The 26,787-nt window shown below is 40.8% G+C and overlaps 1 protein-coding gene across 1 annotated transcript in view; it reads right to left on the reverse strand.

The window, feature by feature from the left end:
* gria1a (glutamate receptor, ionotropic, AMPA 1a) overlaps positions 1 to 19,984 on the reverse strand; it is a 71,988-nt gene extending 52,004 nt beyond the window's left edge. Inside the window, 2 exon segments of the mRNA XM_034121429.1 lie at positions 19,478 to 19,612; positions 19,722 to 19,984. Coding sequence (XP_033977320.1) covers positions 19,478 to 19,612; positions 19,722 to 19,809 — 223 coding nt within the window. The 5' untranslated portion in view covers positions 19,810 to 19,984.
* Positions 19,985 to 26,787: the final 6,803 nt, after the last annotated feature.

Consider the following 26,787-nt stretch of genomic DNA (forward strand, 5'->3'; position numbering starts at 1 on the left):
GTTATCTGGCGCGGGCCGAGGCAGATAATTGGACTTGCTTTTTACAGCGCTACGGCTTCCACAGATGAAATATTTGTATATATTTATTGTCAAAGCATTTAATATATTCATTGCTATCGGGATGTTAAGAGCATTCCATGGAATATAACAAAAAGTGTTTCTGAAGTGAATTACCTACCCTACCTTTAAGGCTGTATTGATTCGTCTAATAATCTGTTAGATGGTCGATTCCGGCGTTTTCCGAGTTGAAGATGTTCTGCTTTTTATGGTATTGAATTACAGTCAGTGCAAACATTTTTAAGTTTGGGACTTTTAATCAAACATAAAAGCTTTTTGAAGTCATCCCCTTCGCCTCTTGTAAGTAATATTTTACTTTTTTAATCGTTTTTAGACCAAACGACTCTGCAATCGTTTTCATCGTGCTTTTGTTTCATTGTCTTCTATCCTAAATCTAAGAGAATAAGCTGTCTCTGATGTTAAAAGGGAAAATACATCTAAAAAAGGGAGACTAAAATGAGGAACTGTCATTGGTCAGACTTTGTTAACTCTTTCAATTAAAACATGGGTTAGGGTTAGTCATCCCAAAGTGCTTTTGAATTTTCAGTTCAAAAATAGCTCTGGTAGCCTTGCCTCTTTTAAACCAGGCCTGTTTATGCCGATCTGGCCCTATTGTCCATCTGTTGAGCACCAGTCTGTGTGTTTGCCTTCAGTGATTGGAGCAGAGGCTGCAGGCAGATTAGGAGTAGAGAGGTTAATCAATGCATCCCCAGGGTTCCATTGACATTTCACTGGCAGCAGGAGGAGGTTTGCATCTCTCATTTGCTTTTCTTCCCATTTCCCTTTCTCTCATTGTCTGTTTGTCACTCTGCCTTCCTTCCCACCCCCAAATATCTCAAAATAGCTAATTTATGTACACAGTTTTCTCTTCAGAAGGTATGCCCTCTCCACACTTTCTACAGAGCGGGCTATCTTTGCCCTTGCAGGTCTGGCGTGAGTTATTTTCTGCCACGGCAATGGGTGGGCCTTACTTATCTCAGTATTTACCGAACAGATTGAAGCTGCTGCCTGTCCCTGCGCGAGGGCCAGCTCACTGCTAAGAGCCGAGGGAAAGACAGAGAGAAGGATGGCCCTCACCCAAAACGCCTAACCCGTCACAGACCTGCACCCGGCGGGCAGGCACATGTGTGTGTCTGTTTGTGTGTGTGTGACGGAGATAGAGGGAGAGGGAGCGGTATCACATAAAAATACATGTGCATACAAGCATGCGCACACACACACACACATGCAGTCTCTAGTGCTCCAAAAGCCTGGTGACTCACCCTACTTAAAGCAAGCCCTGAAAATAGACATTTTCGAGCCTCGCCACACTGACTCAGTAACAGAACTATCTTTCCTTCATGGTCTGCACACGCTGTTGCTATTAAATCGACACACTCTCAGCTATTGCTTTCCACTAGCACACGTTTTATTTCCCCTTACAATTTTCTAGGACCAGTTCTGGGCGCTGGCCTCCATGTTCTGCCTGGATGAAAGGTAATGAGAGCTTGTTTGACTTTTTGTGCAGTGTCCCATTACTCTGCCTTGCAGCAGGTTACCATGTCTCACTGAACATGAGTCATTTCTCATACCTACAGTATGTGTATCCGACAAAAAAAGCAAAAAAAGAAACACGCAGCCATGTGGCACGGACCTCCTGCTCCGAGCTGGCAAGAGAACCATGTGCACGTCTAATTCGACAAGAGCATGACACAGAATATTAGTGTAACTCAGCGGTCTCGGGTCTAGTTCTGATGGCAGTGCAGAGGAGGAGTGTGTTGGTGTGCGAGGGGCTTGTTAGCGCTGCTCCACATGTGTAACGACGTAGGAGGATGGCCTAGGAGACCCTTGGTGATCCCGAAGACCCCGGTAACACCTGTCCACCCTGGCACTCCGCGTCCCCTTCGCCACAGTTACAGCTGCCATGGCGGCAGAACTGAGGTTGCCTGGGCAACGGTCTGTTTCCCTGGCAGGGATAACAGTAGCTCAGAGCTGCTAAAGGACTTTCGGAAGATGAAGTGAGAAATGTGAGTGTTTGGACATTTTGTCATAATTAGGTTGCCCCTCGAGGATTTAGCAAATTTGAAAACTGACATTGCTTTGCAAAATCCTCAGATAATTTCTTAAATAATGGAAGATTTGGGGCACATTTCCACGCCGTCACATTTGAATTTGAACTCAAAACAAACATCATTATTTCCAACAGTCAACAAAACTCTTTAGCATACAGATGATGAAAGAAGTGTCTTTTAAAGGTCACCTATTATGCAAAATCCACTTTTTCATGTCTTTTATACATAAACATGTGTCCCCTCTGTGTAAAGAGATTCTGAAAGTTTCAGGAAAAAAGATTCTCTTTTTTTGTCCTGATCCATTTATATAAAAACCTGTCTGAAAATGAGCTGATCAGATTTTGGCCACTTTATGATGTCATAACGATGTTTTGTCTTGTGTAACCATTAGCCAATAACCAACCAAGGTACCCCCCCCCCCCCACCTTATCACCTGAATCTCCTCCTAGAGCACCATTGTGTTCTTTTTAACCAAATATCTCTCAGAGGGGCGTGGGGAGGGGCTCCTTATTTTCATCTGAAGTAACAGACAGAGAATCAGCACTTTTGAAACAGGGCTGAAACAGAGGGGATTATGGGATGCTGCAATGATCTGTTTGGTGTTTCAGCCAAACCCTTCAGAGACATGTTTTGTATATATCTGAGACCTATTATATATTGATGCAAAACAGTATAATAGGGGACCTTTAAACGTCACATTTTCACCCTGTTTAAATTTTTCCTATGAGTTGATTTGAGCATTTGGACTAGTCAAATAGTTTTGGACCGCAGGGAAAAAGCCCAAATCCTAAAGGGACACTTACTCGCACAACAGGAGGAGCTGTCAGAAACAACTCACGCGGCTACTGTTTTCCCTGTTCGCTGTTTCCTGCGCCCCGCAGCTGTTCCTCTGCTTAGCATGAGCCAAATATCGAATGACAGACGTGTCTGTGCCGGCTGCACAAAGAGGGCGTGTTAATGACAGTTGTTCCTGCATCTGAAGTTGTGGATGGAGGGAAGGGGGGCGAAGCTAATACTGCATCCTTCATTCTCTATCTGGGCAAAAGATCACCTGATACCACTGAACCATTACTGGCTCACTCTTTAAGGGACTTTGATTTTATGACAACATTAATAATGAATCTGTAAAAAATGTATTTGTTGTTTTTAACAATGATGGAATCTAAAAACGTTTAAACAAGCACACACAGATGTCTTGAGTTGTTGACAGTGCAATTATCCTGATTTAAAATTGGAATGGGCACCTTAACTATGTAAAACCAGGTTTATTTTTAATGGAAAAATAATCAGTAAAATGTTTCAAGGTGCCCTTGTGTGCATGGTACCTGCCTCCCAGCTGCTCCACCAGAGCTTCACACACTAACCTGTGCCTGTGGTATTAGAGCAGCTCCTTTGGGTGGATGTGTGTGATTATTTTTAAATAGCTCTGCATTGCTTTCTATGTCACAAAAAATCAATACTGTCGAATTGAAATGTACCGGGTGGACGCAAAACAATTTCTCAAATGTATTTTTGGGGGAAGCAACAACCAGAATCAATATGAGGAAAGCATGTTGGCTCAGTAAGCACATGTGACCCGGACTCATGGGTTTACTGTGACCGCATGCAAACCACCAATTCCAATAAGGATGTGATATACATCATACGCCTCCACAAACACACACAGAAGCAACACAAGGCTTCTACTATGTTCTTCCCATGGGAATTGCATGCTATTATCCTGTGCAACATTAAGGTCAGTGGTACAGAAGGAATTTCAAAGCAGCAGGAAGATGGGTTCAGCTGGAGAGAATGCACTGATTGGAGGGTTCATGTTCAACCATGTAGACAAGGCAAGGCAATCTATTTGTATAGCACAATTCATACAGTGATGCAATTCAAAGTGCTTTACAGCAGCGGTTCTCAAACTGTGGTCCGCGCAGGTGGTCCGTGGAAAAAAGCTAAATATAATCCACTTTTTATTATCAAGGATTTTCGGGGACCCGCTCATATGTGACCTGCTCTATCGAAATCAGTCGCATTGACCCGGAGACACATTTTGAGTTGTATACACTGTTGGAAAGAGGAGATTCCTAGCTTTCTAATGATATCAGGATTGTTTTTGTACTCCAAATATTAAAGGTGGGGTAGGTAAGTTTGAGAAACCGGCTCGAGATACACTTTTTGTTATATTCCATGGAATGCTCTTAACATCCCGATAGCAATGAATATCTTAAGTGCTTTGACAAGAAATCCATAAAAAAATGTCATCTGTGGAAGCCGTAGTACTGTAAAAAGCACGACCAATCATTTTAGCCGGGCCGGCTAAAATGATTGGATGGCCTACCTGCCTGTCAGCCTTCCATCTGTGCACAAACTTATCTCGTGCCCTCATTGGTCATGTGCGCGTTCGTGTGTGTTGGAGGAGGGGCTCTGTAAGGAAGTGGCAGATTTTCTCCGGTGGTGTATTTTCAAATTCTAGCGATCTCGAGCCGGTTTCTCAAACCCTACCTTTAAGCAAAATATGCAGAGTTGCCGTAAGGGAGTGAAAAGTTAGGACGATTCTAAGGGCCCGTGACTGACAGGGGCCCAAAACAATTTTAGAACATTAAGAAAAAAATGTTTAAGTAACCTTTCATCATTCATCAATAATTAACATTAATAGAACGTTATATTGATAATGTACTCACTAAACGTATGATTCATTTAACTTATTTTCTTCCAACAGTTAATTATCCAAAGCCTCTGTACACCCCCTTCTATTTACATGTAATGGTTTGGTCCTGCCTCCAACCGCGGTGCTGCACCGGCACTTTCTAGCAGAGAGTGAGAGCATGTGAGGAGCAGGGATGCTAGTACTTACGTGTGTACGATGTCTCAATGACTAACAAAGTCAGGCTTTCAAAAGAGAAAAGAAAGGAGAGAAAGACAAGAGAGAGGGACAAAAGGGCGACAGTATGTCACCCAGTTTTTCAAAAGAAAAGGTGGGTGTGGTCCATGCCACATGCGGGTCCATACTTGCCAACCTTGAGACCTCAGAAATCGGGAGCATTTCAAAACCACCGCGCGGGGGGGGGGGGGGTCTTCACATGGGGCCCAAAATCCCTGGCGGCGCCCCTGCCTATGATTACTATATGCCTTACATTCATAATGTCAGCGGGAGGGAGGGGGAGCGGCGCTGCGGAAGAGCAGAGCAGAGTGCGAGTGAGGGGTGCCTGTCATCTTCCCTTTACAAGCTTCAAAAATGTATTTATCGTGTAATTTTGGAAATAAAAGTTTCATATTCTGAAAGCCAAGACTTTGTTTATTTAAAATCTAACCAAACACCCGAACCCCGAAAAACTATTTTATTTATTGTAAACGTTGTGTTATGCGTCCCTTTCCTGCAATACTGGAGCTGGAGCTGCAGTTCATGTTCGCTGATGCAGATGTTGTGTTCTATGATTGTATGCTACAGATTTGAATATATGGTCAAGGACCAAAAGAAAGAAAGAAGTTGTCCGCCGTCCTCTTTGAGAAACATACACAACGCAGACAGACACCGGTCACACGTGCGACAAAAGTATGAGATAGGCTTCAATTTACATTTGATTGTCTATAATTAACTATAAAAAGATATCGGCGTTTTAACACTACGTTTATATATGTACTTATTTGTACGGTTTGCATATGAGGTGGTCCGCAAAAATCCTTGATAATAAATAGTGGTCCGCATAAACAAAAAGTTTGAGAACCCCTGCTTTACAGGATCAAACAGATACAAACATAATACATTTTAATATAGTCAATGTAGTCTTTTTTTTAAAGGGAATAACTACTGAGGAATCAACGGATTCCACACAAAAAGAACATTCAATTAAGTAGCTCATCTATTTACTATTCTGTATAGTTACTGTGACACTACAAAGCAAAAATGTAGTTTTTTCCCCTCAGGCAGCGAAGAACAAGGCTGGGTAAAGAAAGGGTAAGCAGCTGAATGCAGCTCTGATATTTTCCCACCTAAGCATAACCCTGCCGGATTGACTCCCAAAGTCACACACCACCTTCATTCGGTGAGACTCAATCCCTCTACTACACCGGGGTTTATGTTGTCCATCCAATGTCACCTCTAAACCACCAGACCGCAGATTTCAGACGTGAATGCCTGAGGAGGTCAAATTTGTTTTTTCTTTTCAGTCAAAACTGGTAGCAAAAAAGAACACAATACAACTGTTCTGAAACTATCAATTATTTTAAATCATCAGTATATCCATTTTCTTTAAACTCAAGTAAAAACTGAATCAATCAAATCAAATGAAAAATGTATGAAAAAGAGGTACTTTAATAAACACCATTGCAAAGCAGAAAGACCTCATCATCACGAGACAGTAAATCATCTTGTGTGATTTCACACTTTTGCAAATCTGGCTGCCCCAAAAGGTGATGTGATGTAGGCAGACATGGAGGAGAAGACAGTGAAGTGAAGCAGGGAGAGGCATCGCTTTCACAATTTACATATACCATGATAGAACATTTTGGCTAAATCGCCAACTCCTACCGTCAGCAGTTTAAAATGTCCACTCATCCTCGTCAAATATGTGAAAACGAATGACTTCCCCATCAGCCTTAGCTGTACTTGTGATGTACTTGTAAATAGAAGACTATAAACTGAACCCGTTAATAACAACATGTTAGCATTTTTCTTGCAGTACAGCCTAAGAGAGCTCCTAGCATGGCTGTGGACATTTAATCTTGATGCTTTATAATTGACTAATTATAAATCCGAAAAAAAAATCGATTGAACACATTCTTAAAAAATGAATCAGTTGTTTCAGCCATGTTTTATTGAGGAAAATAGAATATTCTATTGATGAATATTTAATGTTAAAGATGTTTTGTTATTACACCAGTAGAGGATTTCAGAATAAAGCTCAACATGACAAATACTATAAATACTTTATACTAACTGCCTGTCTTGTGGTCAGTTAGCATGTCTCATGGTTATGGAGCTGTCTGTGAAACTGTAGAGTCCCTCGATGTGTCTGGTTTGGCACCTTCGTTGTGAGTCACCCCCCCATCTCCCTCTACCCTCATTTCCTGTCATCTGTGTACTGTCAGCCTTCAAATAAAGGCTTAACAGAGGCTATATCTTTTCAATATTTAGTTATAAGGTTTCCCGTTGAAAGATGGGAGGGCTGAGAGGAGCAGGGAGGGTGCTGTCACATCAGGCGGTAATATACACCACCTCCACAAGGGTGAAGGGTCACTCAATCAACCACAGAGCACTTTGAGGGGAGATAAACACATCTGACACCAGACACTAGAAGACGCACACAACCATCCTCCACCCAGCCACCCATGGCTAATAACTGTCAGATGATGTGTGTAATAAAAACAGAGAGCATGTTGTGGTCCCTCTGGTCCCATCCATCTTCCAGAGAGCTAATCAGCTTCGTTAATGAGAGGCTGAGCAAAAGAAGTCGATATCCGAGTCACACCCTGGCACATTTGCATCCATTGAGACAAACAAAAACTGTCTGGCTGACAGGAGATAAGGGATGTCAGGACACCAACAATGAAAAAGTCGCTAACAATACCAGGGAAATTCTACGAACTACAAAAACAAAACAATACATCTCATGCACTCCCATATAACCACTTATGCAGGATTATTGTTATGAAGATAAACACGTCGTCATTATTTCTGTTTTTCTAGTTTCTATTGCTGAGGGAACCATCTCCTTTAAACAAACACATTTTATACATGCATCGGCCAGACTGACATACGAGTATCTCTTGTTTTGGGACTTTTAGCATCCACTTTGTGACAATGTATTGATTCTAGTAACATCCTTACAAGAGAAAACACTATTTAAACCTGTATTGCAAATGCAAAATAGTTTGCAGTTAAAATAAATCAAGTTTAAGCCTGGTCATCATGTTATACACCCGTCACAAGTTGAAAGAAAAAGGTGAATCTCAAATGTTATTTTTTATGGTTTATATATTACAATTGAGACGTTTTTGAAGAAGAAGCAGTAATAGTATACATATTAGTAAGCTATTATCATATGTGTATTTTCAACATGATATCAACATTTAATATGTCACGTCATATGTCATCGTTACATTTAAAACGATTACGTCTGGGCCTTGAGGAGCTGCAGCATTTATTCATAGACAAACTGAAACCTACACTGTACATTAACTCCCACTTGACAACTTTACTGCTAATTTCGCGCTCGACCACACACTGAGCTGTTCCCCAAATTGAGTAGGAGGGTTTTAGTGTGAGGACACGTTTATCTGGGGTCTCCTACAAACTAAATCTGATCTGAAAAGCATTCATTCCATGATAATGTGTCAATCTACTGCAAAGACATTCTTTCCTCTGGGGTAGTCTACCGAGTGAAGCAATGCAAAACAGGTTTGAGAGGTTTGTAGGAGGAGGTGAGCCTTGCTTCACTGCCTCTCTAGAGTATCCGTATGCTCCATGGAGTGTTGCTCTCCAGAGAGGTGCACTCGCTATTCCCTGGTATAAACAGCTTTAGCTCCTCAAGCTTAAGGGAGATTTACTGCCTGTGCAGGAGCAATACAATTGTGTTTATGTCACTGTGTGTGCGTGTCAAAAAACAGAGACAATAACACAGCAAAGGGAGGGAAAAGACAGACAGGGAGGTGAAGAAAAGAAGAAGAAGAAAACTAGCAAAAAGAGTTAGATGGCAGACAGGAAGGCTCTAAACTCTTAAGCTCCCACCGCTGGGAATAGCAGCGATCAGAGCAGTTGACCAGCCAAACAGATTTTAGATTAATGTCGGGAAGCATTGGATACTCATGAGAGATTACATTAGTGGAAACGGGGGTAATGGGAGGTTAATAAGGATGAGCCAAAAAGCAAGCGTGTCTTGAACATGTAGGTGAGGGCAGACAGAAGGCAAAGCTTGTTTCTGGAGAGGAGAAGAAACAGAAGCATTAGTGTCTGTAAGAGGAGATGATAGGGGGACTGCTGAGAACAAAGGGAACAGATGCCAGCCTATCAGTGGGAAACAGTGAGACCACACGGCGAAATCTAGATTCCTCCTATTTCCTCTAAGTAATAAAACAATGGCACGGCATCGCCTCATTAAATGGGTAATCGAGGGTGTGAGAGCACTCCCCTCAGCGCCGAGCACATTTCTCTCTTCTCACTCTCTTACCCTTTCACACTAGGCCATTGTCTCTCCTCCTCGCTGTTCCTCGCCACATTTCCAATCTGGTTTGATACGTTGCCCCGCCGCCTGCTGAATAAATGCTTACCTGGGCAGTGGGTCAGAAACCCAGCCCAGACCAACTCCTGTCAGGGGGTATGGAAACTCCAATTATCTCCTTAACAATCATCCCTTCGCAATTACCTGCCCATCTGCGTATCAGTGTCGACAGGTGCAGAGGGACGGTCGCTCTCACACATTTATTCTCTGACAGTAAAAGTGATGGAGGTGGATAAGAGGAGCACGAAGAGGCAAACACACAGCCTGCATGCTAATTCATTAGATATACTGATGAATAAATTAACAATTGGCTTTAACACATTGCTGCCGAGCCAGTGGGAAATGAAGCGTTCATAACAATACCTGAGCAGAATCTATGAGTACAACCAGATATGTTGCATTATTTATCTTACAGCAACTAACTACAGCTGCAAGTGACAAGTAATGTTAATGCTGATAAGATGTTTATTCTTCTCCAGAAAATTCTCAATGGTGACATCTTTAAATAAAAGCAGCACATCCGTTCATTTGAAAATCCTTAACTTGGCACTTTTTGTTACAAATGAAAATAATGATTACTATTTCAACATTAAAGGTCCCATGTCATGGCCATTTCTACTGATCATAATTCCATTGTTGAGGTCTACTAGAATAGATTTAAATTGTGCAATTTTCCAAACTCACATTGGTTTCTCATACAGCATCTCTGTATAGTATGTGTATTCACTCTCTGTCCTAAACGGCTTGTTGGAGCTCCTGCCCCCCCCCCTCCCTGTGAGCCCACTGTGCTCTGATTGGTCAGCTCGCCCACTCTGTTCTGATGAGTCCACCACCGTTACAGCGGAACATCAGTGATTATGTGTTACGAATGGCATTAGCAACCAGAAAATGACACCAGTAATGGCAAACAGATGAGAATGCTGCGTGGGGTCTGGGTGCCGTGTTGGCGGGACGTTGCGGGGCTCGCTGCTATGAGGAGCGGACAGTGTGAGCTGGCTTGCTGGTGTTGTTTCCTGGTTGCTGCGTGGGGTCTGCGGGATGGCGGGACACGGCGAGGCCCGGCCCGAGCTCGGCCGGAGCACACACACACACCCGCAACACTCTAGGGCTGTAACCAAATATCTTTCATTTTTTTTTCAAATTGAATTTATTGAAATCTCCAATATCAACGTACTGTAAGAGCTTGTGCCTCTTCGGGGGGTGCTAACACTTAACCATAAACGTTATTGTTTACTTTCTCCGTCTTTATATGTAGATATTACTTTTCTCCGTTAATCTCCGTCACGTTGTTTCCATAGCAACAACAACTTCCTGTCAACAGCGCTAACTCTCCTTCAAAATAAAAGCATGTCCATACAAAATAGGAAGCCAAGCCAAATTACACTTAAGACATATATACAACTGCAACGAAAGTAACAAACACAATGCAATATCCTTTTCAATTTCAAAGAACACAAATTGGGTTATTTACATTAACAAATAGCTATAAAACAACAATACAGTAGAATAACAAAATGAATGCCCTGAATACACCGAAATACACGTGTTGAAGCGGTTCGCTGCTGATTACTACGCTGTGTTAGAGTTGTACTCGCTACAGGGTGTACTTTGAGGGTTTGTGATTTTGCAGACCATTTACTGTACATGCATAAAAAGCTGCATAACACACAAGGGGACGGGTAATAACCGGAAAAGCATGACATGGGACCTTTAAACATTTAACTAATGTAATTATATTTCCTCATATTGATATAAACGTTTATTCTTAAACTTAATTCTTAATTTTGTCTCATGTTGAAATAAAAACCATGGGGTTTAGGAGCAAAATCTATGTGTCTCGCTTTTAAGCCTCTCCAAAACACAAAACACGAACGCAATTTAGCAAGTGACCGAATGTAGTGGGCTTTTCTAAGCAAAGTAGAATTTCAGATGGTTTCTCCTTGAAAAACAATCCAGTCAATTACAGATTTAAACTAAAGAGCAGCTAGACAAGAAAATATGCTTGCACTCAGGAAGGAAAAAGGTTAGTCACAATCTATAAATGAAAAGCCTACTACTGCCCACCTTTGGACCGTAGTTAAGCAAGAATATCTTACATATAAAGGGATACAATAGTATGAACTGTATGATGAAATGAGTGGTCGAAATGTCTTTAAACGTCCAATGGTTTTCAATCTCTTATTGTCTACCAATGATGCCAACTGTTGCAGGCCTCATGTCATGGCAGTCACTTAGTAGAACAAACATTTACGCACAACAGCGTTTGTGTGTTGTCACTGTAATGGCAGTTACACTTTGTCTCTGTGTTAAATATGCTTGTAGGCTTTGTTCCTCATTAAAGTAAACAGAGGCTCCTGAGATAGACTCTGAAAAAAAAAGCGAGACTAGCTTCTGTCTTTTCTGCAAAAACATGACAGCTGCCATCATCCGACGCTCGTCCCTCCACCCCGCAGCACAAATCCTGGTCCTCATCCCCAAACACATTGTTTTCTAATTGCCAGCCCCACATGTCTCAGCTCAGACCTCCACGTCCCAGCTGCCATTAAACCCAGCGACGACAGATTTGTTTTAAATACTTGGTAAACTTGTATGAATACAGAGAAGGATCTGGAGCAGGCTTAGAAAGACAATGAGGAGAGCAAGCTGAAACAGAGTGGACACTGTCACCAGGAAAGTGTAGTGTTTATGTGGCAAGAAGTGTAAGTGTGATAAAGACTGGTATCTTGTCAACACTAAATAATTCAAACCTCTAGGCACTAAATCACCATTGGGGTAACAAATGAATAGCTATAGAGGTAGAGGAGATTAAATGACAGGTTGCATATTTTCTCCTTCATAAGCTATTCCTTCTTTTACACTCCTTGCCACATTCCCTCTTCCTTTCTTTTGCAGAGCAACAAAGGCACACAAAAAACAGAAACAATGTCCATCCCCCTTCTGCCCCACACGCTTTCACCCTGCTGCTTGGGGAGCAGTTTTGGCTGATCTACATTGATTGCTATGGGCCATTCTCTAGCCTTGGCGCTCCGGAGAAGAAAAAAGAATCCAAGCCTTCTCATTCATCAAACTAGCACCTGCCAGCCTGTAGCTCTAGAGAACAACCGTCAGTTTCATGTCTTTTTTGTTTCTCCGGCCACCATTCTCTTTGTTTCCTCCTCGACAAATAACTGTCATGTCCAGAAGATTCAGGAGGGAGCGCTGATCTGCTATTTGTCCGCCTTTTCCAATAACACATTGACACTCGGTAATCCCTCTGAACACACGTGCACTGAGGAAGCCAGTCACCACTGCTGTACCTCAATAACTGACACGGTAGCTACACAATAAAATACAACACCCCTGAGCCTCAGTGACACCAGCCATCGGGTCTGAAATTACAGCTTAACCTACACCCCCCCGACCACCTTCTTCTTAACACATCCATCCCAGCTGAGTCACCTTTCTCGGGTGTTGTTTGCCCCTGAAGGGGTAAATGATTTGAAGAAAAAAGGTGACTATAAGTAATAAAAAAATAAAGTCTCCAGGGGACTGATATTTATTTGTTGGTTTCTTCTGGCAGATCCTAAAGAGGGCTGGGTATTTTTAAGCATTGCGATGCTAAACACAGACAGTTCAATTGTCTTCTTATTTTCCCCTGCGAAGCTTTATTGCATATTTCTGCTCATTACTGTGTGAAGTGATAGCATTAGATGTGCTGCATTGAATAATACATTAAATGCATCTGCTCGAGCTCTGTTTCTTGTTAGCTATTGTATGTGTGCAAGTGTGTGACCGCAGAACTTTACAAAGCAGTCTCGCTAGCTCACACACATTTCTATTTAGTATTCAGAGCAAGAATCTACCCTGATGAGAAAACTTAAGTCAGGTGGTTTTGCAGTAGACGGACTCCATCTATAATACTTTAATCTTTGGTTTGAATTACGAGGCTTTCAAAATTATTGCAGGCAAAAATATTCCACTGGTCATAACCCAACAAAATATGGAATCTTTGAAACTGGGTCACAAGTACGGACTGCTTTATTTTTAAAGGGTAACTAGCCAAAGAGGTGTGGAGCTATTGATCTAAAAAAAACGTTTTAAGTAAAACACTGAAATATGCTATGCAAATTTGAGTCAGTTTGAGTAATCATTTTACAATATTCCTTCATTCCCACAATCAAAATGGTTTCGTTAATCATGTTTTTAAATCTGTTGGACTGCCTTTAGGGATGAATAAGCGTTCCAAGATTCCACTAGCAATTAATTTGCTGAAAAACCAAACTACAAAAATTCAATTGTAATACCCTGGAATTATGTTGAGAAACCACTGCACCAGTCTTTGAATATTCAATGTCTGTCTCAGTCCTATGCCTTGAAGCCTTCACCTGAGATTTGCAATACTAAATGAAACTAAGTAAAAATATTTAACACCTATTTCCTTTACAAACACCCATCTTTTGGTCCCAATGTTGTTTTGATCAGGGATTTATTCTACGACTCTCAATAATTTATTTAAATGATTAAACTATCAGACCGAACTGTAGCACTACTTTGATCAGCATATATTCCTGGCTACATCATATAACAACAATGCCATACTTATATAGTTATAGCTGTTATGTTTACACTCATTATTGACAGTGAGTTTATTATATAATAGTCCCCTGTACTTCACCTTCACCTGTACACTTTCTGTGCTGCGGACACCGATCATTCTTTCCGTCACTTAACAGTGATTCATATCTGTCCCGTATGTCTGCCAAAGGGAAGCCAGCCGCCCCCCCTTCCTCCCATCTGTGTTGTATTGATTGGCTCAGCAGGCATATTTTCACTGCTCAGTTAATTGATCATGGCTGCCTCATAGATTGTCTTCCAATCTTATTTAACTGACCCTCCATGACGCGGGAAAACACTTGTGCCTACACTGCAGTGACATTCAAAATTGTTACACTAATTGTTTATAATGAAAGGTTTATTATCACCATAGCTGAACTGGATACAAAGCCAAATGCCAGTTTTGTACTTGTGTATATATACTGTACATTCTGACTTGTACTAAAATTCCAGTTTGAAATGTTATATTTCGTTGCTGGGTGCACTTTCCTGAATACACATTTCTATCCCAAAATAGCTAAAGCTTAGCCTAAATCTTGCCACACACAAGTATAATATCAAAGAGAGAAGTAGATAATATAGGCGTGAGCCTGCGGGGGATTTGACATGAAGCTAGCGATTCAGTGACGTCCTTATTACAAACCAAGTCAATACCAGATTATGGTAATGGGATATCTAACTGAGGGGAACAGTGAATACAATTCTCCACACTGGCAGTTATTTTTAACCACTGGAAACACTTAAAAGGAGCCAGTCCAGCAAGCCTTTCTGTGATAATGTGAAAACAAAGACACTTATAGAAAAAATGCCACGATCCATGTTGATGAATGCTAAAAATACAGGTGTTTATTGCTTGGTTTGTGTATGTGAAGGGAAGAAAGAAGACAGAGAAATGCAAATTAGCTCCAGTATCCTGTCTCACATTATGCCGACAGTGCTGCCATCGTCATTACTTCCCCAATGACTCCGCAGGCGGGAAATAAAATGAATCATTAACATTCAATGTCTCTTTCCATTATGTTTTCCTTTCTCTCGCCTCTCTGTTTTTCTGTTTCACTTTTGCCCTAGTCCATCAACCCCCTCAACCTCTTGCCCCTTTTATCCTGCTCTTTAGACAGGTGCCAGCAAATGTGTGTGTGTGTGTGTGTGTGTGTGTGTGTGTGTGTGTGTGTGTGTGTGTGTGTGTGTGGTGTGGTGTGGTGTGGTGTGTGTGTGTGTGTGTGTGTGTGTGTGTGTGTGTGTGTGTGTGTGTGTGTGTGTGTGTGTGTGTGTGTGTGTGTGTGTGTGTGTGTGTGTGTGTGTGTGTGGGAGGGCTTGCTTTTGGAGGAAGTTGCTAGTCATAAGAGCCAGCTGATGAGTATCACCCTCATCCGGAGCTCCATTCACCCCGTGCACAAGGGCCCATTCACCCGCTGCTTTTCACACTTGTGGACTCCGAGAGCCCCGGGCACGTTCCCACACTGCTGCACGCTTACGGGGGTGAGCTGTCACTCACTCAAGACATCCTACACAACTGCAAGTAAAGGCACCCAGATGCAAACACACACACACATACACACTCCTCCGCACAGGCATACTAAATAGATACTCAGGAATAGGCTGTTTTTCTCATCTGATTCATTATAAGCATGCCCTGGAGCCCTTTTTTCCCTTAGAAACAAATCCAAAATAGTCTTTCAGATCGAGTGACACAGAGCAGGAAGAGGTGTCACTTTCATTTTTGCCGTCTCCCTCAGCTGTGAATCTTTCTGACATGCTTGTTCCAACAGCCCACCGTCATACCCATGGATGGCAGGGATATGCATGACACATTGATGAAAATATGTCATATTTGATGGCATCGTGCAGAACACTGAGAGGGGTGACTGGGTGTAGGGAAAAGCCTTTGGTATTCTGTAGTGCTGACAGCGGATAGATCCAGTTAAGCTCTAGTAAAACAAGAATATCGGCATTGACCCTTGATAAAACAATCAATCTCACGTTTCCAGAAATATGGGTATTATATCTTTGTGGGTAATTAAAATAGTTGTTTTAGAAGCAACCATACCAATATACTGAATAAAAGACAAAAAGCAGTTAACGGATGGTGCTTTTAAGCCAATTGAGTCAACATCACCATATTGTTCCAGTTGTATGAATGCTTCTGTCCCTCCATTAGGTGCATGACAGTGACATTATTATGTACCACCTTCCTCCCCCCCCATCCCTTCCTGCTTATTTGCACCATGTTTTTTCCGCCGGCAACCTCCCTGGAAACGTAAGCCGCAGCCTCACCCTCAAATTCGCATCACATTCCCTTCTGAGCAAAGGACCATCTCATTAATGAGGGCATCTTGGGTGTGTTTACATTTCATTACACAGCTCTGCCTGGCTACCCGCACCTAAATGGCTGGGGGGAAGGGAAGGGAAGGGAAGGGAAGGGAAGGGATGGGAAGGGAAGGGAGGGGATGGGGGCTGGTGGTAGGGTTGCCTGGGGGACTGTCAGGGTTTCCAAATGTTTTACTGCAGCTCTTGGTGGCTTTTAAATGCATCTCCGCAAAAAAGACGCACGCTATGAAGCCAGATATGGACAGGTTGAACTTCTTGAATGTGTTTTTTATTAACAGGTAGGAGAGTAATATTAAGTGAGGTGCAATTTGTGTAAAGTATATGGATATCTGTCTACTCAAAGAGATAAGAGCAAAACCTTTCGTTTTGTACCGTTTTTGGAGCATTTTTGGAACTCTCAGTTGTTGCTGTTGTGCGTATGGTTCATTAGATTAAATATTCGAATGGCTTTGATTATCTGTTATGCTGGTGCTGTTGGGTTGACTTGATTCAATGAAAGTCCTATTGAGTTTTGAAGATATGGTACCAGGAAATTCAGAAGTTGTAGAGTCAGTAAGGTTTTTCCTAGTAATCAGCATAATCGAGATGGGTATGAAGATGTGATCACGGTCCAAGACCAAATACCCGTACTAGGTATATTGCAGACAGTTACAATGAATCTAATAAAGGATCTATTTTGGACCACTTGCAGCCGATGATGTGCAACTGAAGCATATTTGTGATCACAGCCAATCAGGAGAAGACGTTAATGACTTTTATGTGGAGAACTATCTCTAGAACTTTGGTTTAGAAGAGGAGGCCCAATCCCTTGTGCTAAGGCTTCACAATCTCCTAACTACAGCTGTGGCTGAGCAATAACCCATCTGTAACTAACCTTCCTCCTGCAGATGCCAGAACTACCTGCGCTTGATTGACCTTTAGATCAATCATTGGCAAACAGATATCTATGCATTTTCACTCACCTTGTATTATGTATATTATATACCGGTATATGTTATCTTAAACAGCACTGCCGCACTGATTACACCGTGATCCCCATACAGAGTATTTGCAATGTTTTAACTAGTTCTTCTTACCCTGGAGAGTACATTGTCCCCTTTACCACCCAAGATACGATCTTGATTCAATGCCTGTGGGATGATCTAAGGCTTCCTGAAAACCTACTACATGCACAATAGACCGTGAAGCAGAGTTTTCTGCCACAATGCTGTTTCACCTAAACATTGACACGTCGAGAACAATAGACTTTAGTGTCTTTTACATTGCAGCAGAGGGTTTGTACTCCTCAGTTTTATCTGGTCACAGAGCACCATGATGGACGGATTAAAGTCCTTGCAGGAAGACCCAGGGTTGCACAAAAAAGCACCAGTCAATCCCACATCTATATCTATGTGCTGCTTTTACTCACATCCAGTTAGCTCAGGTAATGAAGACAGCTCTGATCTTTACTTGGCTTCATAGTCTGACTAATAAGGTGTTTTGTTGGCATCAACGTGGGCAAAATCCAGCAACTGACAAATCATGAGGACTTGGAACACATAGATACAAATATCAACCCCGCGGATGACAGCACTAAGGGAGGAGACTTGTCGAGGTGTCAATTACAAGTTGGTGGCCAAATAGACCCAAATTTATCGGGGAGCCATCTGCAGTGCCTATAATCAGCAAGCCATACAACCTACCCTGTGGCTTTAGGTTCCAAATGTTATGAATATGCTGATGATTGTGTTTATTTAGCCATTATGTAGATACACATTAGGTATTTGCTTACTATTAAGGCTAAAATATTTGAAAAAGGTGCACTCGTCGAGTGCATTGACTGCTGTGGTGACTGTATTCAATAACCTTTAAGAATGTTTAATTATGTTCCCTAACCAGATGCGTTAGATTATTCAAGATACCAAACCAGACAAATAAGAAAGGTTACAGAGTCCATTTCTAAGACTTTTCTTACCTCAGAGTCAGAATGTCCTTTTATCTGCATTTTGTGTCTAGATAACTGCGCGTGTTCTTTGAGCTATTCATATTTGCAGCTGCATTCAAGCCAGTGGAAATGGAATAAAGACCTGTTTTTAAATCCAGGAAAACTCGAAAGAAGTACTGCTAAAAATCAATGTCTGAAAGAGTAATCAAATAACTGAGGCGCACACCTGGCAGAGTCAGGACAGCGCGGTTGTCAAAGGGTATCTCTTGAAAGTGTGCTTCTTCACTAGTGAGTGTGAATGAGCCACAGGCAATTTCAAAGGAGTTGAGTATATGGATTGAGAAAAATGAGCTGAAAAGCCTCAAGGGCGACAAAATCTTGTCAGAATACAAAGGAAGGATAAGTGCAGGGTTAACAAAGAAGAAACAATTACGACTGGCATTTCTTTTGTCAAGCTTTTTGTTTGGCTGGCATAATGGCACACATTATCAACCACAGGAGAACAGTGTACTCTCTGACCAAGGACTCAGAGCAATGATTTTGTTTTTCTTCCTTGTTGAGCGTAATATTGCATCCAACTGCAAGAATGGCATACATTTAATTTGAAATGCCTCATAATTATTTATTAAGGTCACTCAGATCTGTCTGTCATGAGCTGATTCATACATTATAAAAGATCAGAAAGATAAGGCAGATAAAGCCTTTCTAAAAGTTGAAATATGTGCAAGCCTGTGCGAATATCTTTGTTAAGGGAGGCAGGGTTTCATATTGCATGTTTAGCCAGAAAAAAGAGATTGTGATCCGTGGCTAATTAAAAATGCACTTAAGTCTTTTTTTCCCTCTTTGTTCACATCGCCTGAGAGCCCTGATCTGCGCTCAGGCTCTGTGTTCTCTACCTCGGGGGTTAGAAGGAAATGCGCACAGGGATCACTTGCAACCTTTTTTGTTTTATTCATATAAAACCTGATGTTATATGACAGGATCTATGCTGATGCTGCAGAGGTTGGTTTTAAATCCCCTTGGATTCTCAAGAGCTCAAAATCACGCTATAACCATGCAAAGGAAAGCAGTGAAAATAAGTCATTTAGCGGTCCCACGCAACAGTTACTAAGATGATAACCTCATAACACACGCAAATCTGTGCAGATCTATAATGTATGCGTTTATATTATGCGCATGGTTTTAAACCATGGAGTTCCAAGCGCTCTTTACGAACTCGATAAACAGATTGAGGGGACGGAACAACAGGCTGAACACACAGCATATTGAAAATGCCAACAAATGTAATCTTCTTCACGTGAGGGAGCCTTAATACTTACAGGCATATGTCATGGAGAAGCTATTCCCCAACAAGACCATATCCACCTGCGGCACCAGTTTGGGGATGTCCTGGTGGTGAGAGAGGGCGAACCGAAAAACCTCATATTCGTGTGATTCGGTTGGGAACAATCCTCCTGTTGAGCAGCAAAGAAGCAGGAGTTAATTGTGGACACAATACAACAAGAGACACGGGGTAAACTTGAAACAGAGGTTTCAGAGCTGAGACGTGTGCGCCATTCTCACCTATATTGATGTTACTTGGAAAACTTGAGCTTGATGCAAAGCACAGCCCCAGTAAACTGGTGTAGAGAATGGTGAAGCTTCGCTGCATATTTCCTTTTGCATTGGCGAAGGGAAAAAGAGCCGAAATCCAAGCATAGATTTGTCCGTGTGTGAAGTTAAATCCAACGCTTCCCCGCCACTCCTAAAGCCTCCTGTTAGAGCAGCATGCACACCGACATTGATTCAACACCGAGACAGTGATCGCAATGGCAAGAGGAGGCACCTTTCTCTCTCCTCTGTTTCCTCTCTCTGCTGATGCTCCTTGTCCTTGGCTGCTGTTGTATCAGACGGAGAATGACTTCAGCAGTAGCCACACTGCAAAAAATATGATCGTGTTTCAAAACTGTTGAGTCTCAAAGTCTATTTATTTTTTGTTATCTCAAAACAGCGTATTTTTTCTTCCACAATGCGGCAATATATTTCACTTATTCACTGTTGCAGGTACATTTGGTTCTTAAATAAACACGTCTTTAAGAATCAGGTTATACCTACATGTATTCATTACACCTGAGCAGATTCCTTTGAAAGGAAATGACACATCGACAACAATGACAAACGTCTTAGTATTTTTGCACAGAAGAGAAGTGACAGTTGTGTAACCTAATGAAGGATGTCTTCACTTCTTAATAATTCAACATACAACACTTTTCACACTCAATACTGCATTAATTGCCTTGCAAGGGTGAACATTTTTTTGCAGTGTACACCCTCAGAGCGCACCCCACAGGTCCCTAGAGACGCACGGATTTCATGGATATCCATTCACTTTCCTGCACTGCAAAAGTGTCCATATTACTAAAAACAACCATTTATAATCTCTCTTTATTCTGTACAATATTTTTCCAAACACTGGAAGATAAAATAAAATGTCAACGTTTTGCGTATAGGTCTATTCTTCATCTTGCATTTATTGTTAAAGGGACTTAATACCCAGATGCGATTTTAAGCATTATAGGGAACATGAAAATGAACGTTTTTTTTAAATGTCTGCATGTATAGTGAAAATCAAACCAGTTTAAACCATGTGGCTAAAATAAATGATGACCAACCATTGGACACAGCAGCGGTGCAAAGTTAGCCCTCACCATTCCAACATTTCCTTATGATCTGAAACCCAATTCATTTTCCAATCGAAATACCAAACTTCCCAAGGAAGGTCATAGACATTACATGACATGACACTGTTAGCCGCTTTTATGCAAAGCGGACTTACATACTCAATACTGTGGACAATCCCCCAGGAGCAATTTGGGGTGAAGTGTCTTGCCCAGGGACACAACGACATGCTGACTGCAGTGGGGTTTGGAACCTGTGACTACTTGATCCGAACACAACGATCAACCACTGCACCACACGCCTCCTTAGACTAACTTTCAAACCTTTATAAGCATATATAACATGACAAAAAGGACATTTGACATGGGCAATTCCACGACTGACAAGGGGGTCATCTCAAACTGATGATGAAGCCGTTTGATATGACTGAAAAATCAAATAGCAAACGGTGAAACCTCAATGTTATCTATATGCAAAAAGAACCAGCTCTAATCTCAGAAGTGAGGTGATTTAATTCAATAAAACCACATGTCTGTCTGCTTAATTTTGAAAAACATGTCTATGGCAATTCCAGCATCAAGGGAGGCTTACTGTTGTACAATTATTTACATCCTTATTATATCCAAATGGACTTGCCCAAAAGCTTGTGGGGATTGAGAGGCACTAATACATATTTATTGTAGTACATTAGATCAGATGAGTGAGTACTAAAGAAAAAAACAAATATAATTTTTCCTGTGTTGAAAAATCGGCTTTTTGCTTCCAATTCCTATTGTTTTATCTTGGTTTAAAGACTGATTAGATGATTACGGGTTGCCTTTGCTTATTCAGTAACACAGGATAGTAAAATAAAAACAATTAACAGATGGACACATCTCACACCGAGGATTACAGCGCTGTGATATCCCTGGGAGCTGGAAGCTAATGGCCATTTGTATCTCAAGCAACATTTTTTGAGTTTTAGAACGGGTGTACACTCTAGATAATGGGCGAAGAAATTATTACCAGGATTTACTCTTTAAAGTGTCTAGGTTTGTTATGAAATGTATAATTTTCAATGTGAAAAAAGGCTTTACAGTAGCTTTGCATGCTCCCCCTTCCTCTCACACAGTGCGGGACTGGCAAGCAGCTGATAAGGAGGGTTATGATTTAAACCATGTATTTACAGACAGCTACAGCCAATTATTTCCTGAAGAAAAGGTACAAGCCCCTATGCTTTTGTACACACTGAGGAATTAATCAGCACTGGTGATATTTACAGAAGATTCATTGCAAACCAAACACGGAGTGTTGTCCAAGTGCTTGTTTAGAAACTAAGTGGTAAATCCTGCCATTGACACAATTAGGATTAGGGTTAAGCTCATTTACCAAGGTAAGGTTATTTCTTTAGTGAAAATCTCTTTCCCTACTTATTGATTCCACCACATGAAGGGAGCCTGTAACACATTTCTGACTTAAAATGAATTTTTGAAGATTACGAGTTTATGGTAAATTACATTTCCGGTGATTCCAATTGAGCAGAAACATTTCTGAGACAAAAAGACGACTCTGGCTGAAGCACTCAACACACTATAGAACTGTAGGAAGTAAAAGGTTATGCAGTACAACCCATGAATGATGGATGTCTAAATGCATGCAGAATGGTAAATGTTCCTCAGCTTTGTTGAAAATGATAAGGGTTAGATAAAAAATAAATGGTTGGTCAGGCTTTCATTACACTTCAGTTTTTAACCATCTTTTTGGATTTGCATTCTCTGTGTGCAAGACCGCGTTAGATATTTGCATATTTTACCAGCTTATAGAGTATTCAGTGTTTGTGTGTGCTTTGTGAGTGTTTGCCTGCAGTGCCCCATGTGTAATGAGTGCCATGCAATCTTTTTTAAACTCCTGATTAATGCAAATGGATCTCAGAATAGCTTTAGTAACAATGGCTAAGTAGTCTATGCTACTTAGAAGAGGAATAACAATCACAAAGCTTGTTGTTTGAGTTTTAAAATATCCTAATCATCAGACGGACGCCATATAACAGAAAGAAGGAAATATGCTTTTTCCTTGCTTTCTGTTCTTAAATATGTCATAATAATCATAGGTCATAACGTGATGTTTCTGTCTGTGGGTTTTTAATAGAAGTCAATGTTAAGAGTATAATGAGGCTATAACATCAATATCTGTTGGTTCCACTCAAGTTTGAGTGAGGAGATAGAAGAAACTGTAAAGCTCCCCAGTGTGTTACTCCTATATTTGAGTCACTAGGTTGTCAAGTAGTGTGTTGTTGTGTACTTCATTCTGCTGGAGGCAAAACTACAAAAACCACGTTGTTTCCGAGGTGACAAAGAAACAAAATATGTCAAACTGTGGAAAAGCAGGGTATTGTCAACCTGCCTTAGATAGCTCTCTAGGGAAAACGTGATTGACAGTAAAAACGTAACTAGAGGATGTTGTTGGATATAGAATTAGAAACCCTCTTTATTTATCATACACATGTAGATGCACACAGCACAGCAATAACCCATAGTACTAGGAGCAGGGCAGCTATTGCACAGCGTCCAGGGAGAAGTGTGTGTGTGTGTGTGTGTGTGGTGTGTGTGCGTGCGTGTGCGTGCGTGTGTGTGTGGGGGGACCTCTCCAAGTAGCAGTATAATACTACTAATAGCAGTACTCCATAATTAGGTCTGTTCGGGGACTTGAACCGGCAACCCTATGGTTCAAGTCCTTGACCACATATGTGCACAAATCCACAAAAAGAGCCAGATATTTCAAACAATGACAATTGTATATCTAAACGGTCAATACATATTAGGCTTATAGTTTTTTATACAAATGGTACTTCAAATGTTGCTCATGTCTGCTAGATGGGAAATTAGCTGCATCAAACTCATACATGTAAGGTAGCTTTGTGGAGTTTGTTTTGTATTGTCAGTTTATTATGATAACAAAAAGTTGAATTCATTGTATATAAGAAAGAAAATGTATTTCAATAGTTAATTACTTTAAAAAAAAAGTGTAACACTATGTTTATATTAATTTGGCAAGTCAGCCGGATTTAATATTTTAGCATAAGCATTTCTTGTGTTTTTTTTGCCTGAAAATAGTTATATATTAGTTTAATAGTTACAAATCAAGAAGTAAAGCTAAAAGCAGATATGTTTTATATTGGTGTTAGCCTTTAAAATAAATAAAAGGATATGGCCTCTGTGTGTTAATAGTAGTTACAGCTCAACTAGACAAGTTAGACAAGAGTAATCATATTTTTGGGTAATTGACAATATAACAGGAGTGAATTCTATTTTCTGTTTGGCTAGTCTGTCCTCTTAAAACTATGTAGGGAAAGTAAGACCCTCTCTGATTTGTATTAAACATTTCCCCAATGGGATTTTTCAGTCCATTAGCCTTTGTGAAACACTTAACTATAAAAAGAAAAAAACACACCAGACCAATTGGGCATGCTTATGTCCTATTCTTCAGCGACAAAGAAAATAAGAACACAATTCCTAAATTGCTGGATATGAAAATGGTCCTCCCATCTCCCTCCATGCAATCTTTCTTGTGCAGAAGTGATCAATCTTCATGTCACACACAGAAAAAAGTAATTGTTTGTGATGTTCTTGGCTTGTTTCTGGCTCTATCTGCACACTTGATTACAGCACTTGTTGACGGAGTGACAGACAGTGGAAGTACACCAGCCTCAGACAAATGCCTGGCATTAGTGGAGAATCAATAGGAAGCACCGCAGTCCGGACTCGGTGCATGTCTGATTCCTGCTCTACCTTAATTGGGATGAGGTATTGACATGTGGCCTAATTATTTTCCCAAATAATTGGTTTAGCAGGTCTGCCAGAGAAGAGGCGTGCCTTTTAAAAATAGTTGAAAATTGATTATTTTAAAATGATGATAACGATTTGTTAGATTTTACATTGTATTTAGAAGAAGAAGAGAAGGTATTCTTAGTCCTATAAGGAAACACTTCGCCCTGCTTTGAATCTCCTCAATCATCATCAGACACACCTTTAATAAAGGGTAGAAATAATTGTAAATAAATCAAAGGAAAATGGAGAGTGTGTTTGATTTTCCTTCTAGTTTTTATATTGAAACTGTATTGAAATAAATGTGTATGAGACAGTGGCGGTTCTAGACCAATTTGACTGGGGGGGCCAGGCTGGGGCCAGTTATTTTCTAAGAGGGGCACAATAAATGCAGGACGAAAAAGACAGTATGAAGTAATTGCGCATAAGAAAACAATGCAATACAGTTATTGGTACACATATTTATTTCATATACTTATAGTTACTGTTTTACGCTCTAATGGGTCAGATAGAATGACAAATAACGTTAGTTCCGCCTATTCCGTCAGCCAAGAAATCGTTTAATCATAAACCTTTCATTTTCAGGGGGCCTAACACAGGCCAAAGTCAGTGTTAGCCCCCCCCCCCCTAGAACCGCCCCTGGTATGAGGAAAGCCTCAAAAAGCTACAGCACTATTGTATGGTTGTCAGTAAACTACACCATGGAAACAACCATTGGCAGTTACCAGATTCTGTTAAAGCATTGCAGCTGGTCACGTTTAAATTTCTATCATTCAGCTGCGTACACCCAAGCAGGCTGTTAACGCAGGGTGAACTTACTCAATCAGATAATTCCAATTATCCAACATGCATTGTACGAACATAAAACATTAGTGTGGTGTGGTGAATTAACATGCTTCCTTCATCCTTTTTGTTGCCATTCAGGTGCTCTCTCGCTCTCTTTTTCTGTCTCTGTCTCTACCTCCCTCTCCCTCATATGCTACCTTGCCTTTCCCCTCCACTGGCCGCGGGGGAAGTGGAGCTCTCACAACGTTACCGTGGTAATACTGATTGATGGAGTCGATACTTGTGCAGTTCCAGAACATCGAGCATCGGCGCACACAGACATGACACATTTCTGGGAACAAATTATAATGGCCTGATTAATTCCCTCTAGGGAAATGGAAATATTGTGAATACCTGTGAACTCATAGAGGACACGGAGTTGTACAATACGACCACATTCAGGGGGCTTTTGTATCCATTGTCTAGCTGCACACATACAAGAGAAGGATGACGGAGAGGAAATGCATAGCTAGGGCTGCCTAACAATGCGTGAAAGGGAATTAAAAGATAAATCAGCCAACTTTCGAAAGTAGATTGTTTTGTGTGACAGGATTGAGAATTCATCAAACAGTGGTAGAATCCTTAAAAGTGTTTTAACTGCTCACTTCCTGATTCATAGGAAGCCACTGAGGAAGTGGTAATTCAGTGTCTCAATGTTAAAACCAAAGTATCTGTCTCCTGTCAGTTCAAACCTAATACGTTACTGTTACTAAGGCTCACTGCGCTGATGTTTATCATTATAAGAAGTCATACAAAAATAACATATTGTAATAAATAAATAAATAAATCTAACTATAGAAAACTTGTATGGATAAAACAGTTTTTTCTAAGGATTACTGATGTGTGACTTTTTGTTAACGGGCCATTTTATAAATGTAAGGAATCATATGAAGACATATGATCACAAGATCATGTGCTATTGGTGTTGGCTATTGTTAATACAAGGTTAATGCCGCTAATTTACGTTACAATGCCACGATATACATTTCTGTAGTTAATATTTCACTGCAATGACTGCCAGGTCCAAAGTGATACATTATGAATTCATACTTGTAAGCATTTTTTATGTAATAACTGCTTTCATGGTTCTTGTTTTTTTTTTTAATAAGCATTACAGCTATTTTTCTTTAGCTCATTTGAGAAATAATATCATTAACTACAGTTGTAAAATAAAAATCTGTAAGTTATTGTTCTCACTGGTTAGCTAATTTGCTTATGTCATACATACAGAGACATACACATTAAACTGAGACTGATAAATAGACACTAAATAAGCCCTTATGAAACTGCATCAATGACATTTTCCACATACATTTTAACTTGTCATATAGTAAAGGCCCAGG

This window comes from Trematomus bernacchii, unplaced genomic scaffold (assembly GCF_902827165.1).
Source record: "Trematomus bernacchii unplaced genomic scaffold, fTreBer1.1, whole genome shotgun sequence".
In the NCBI taxonomy this organism is placed as follows: domain Eukaryota; kingdom Metazoa; phylum Chordata; class Actinopteri; order Perciformes; family Nototheniidae; genus Trematomus; species Trematomus bernacchii.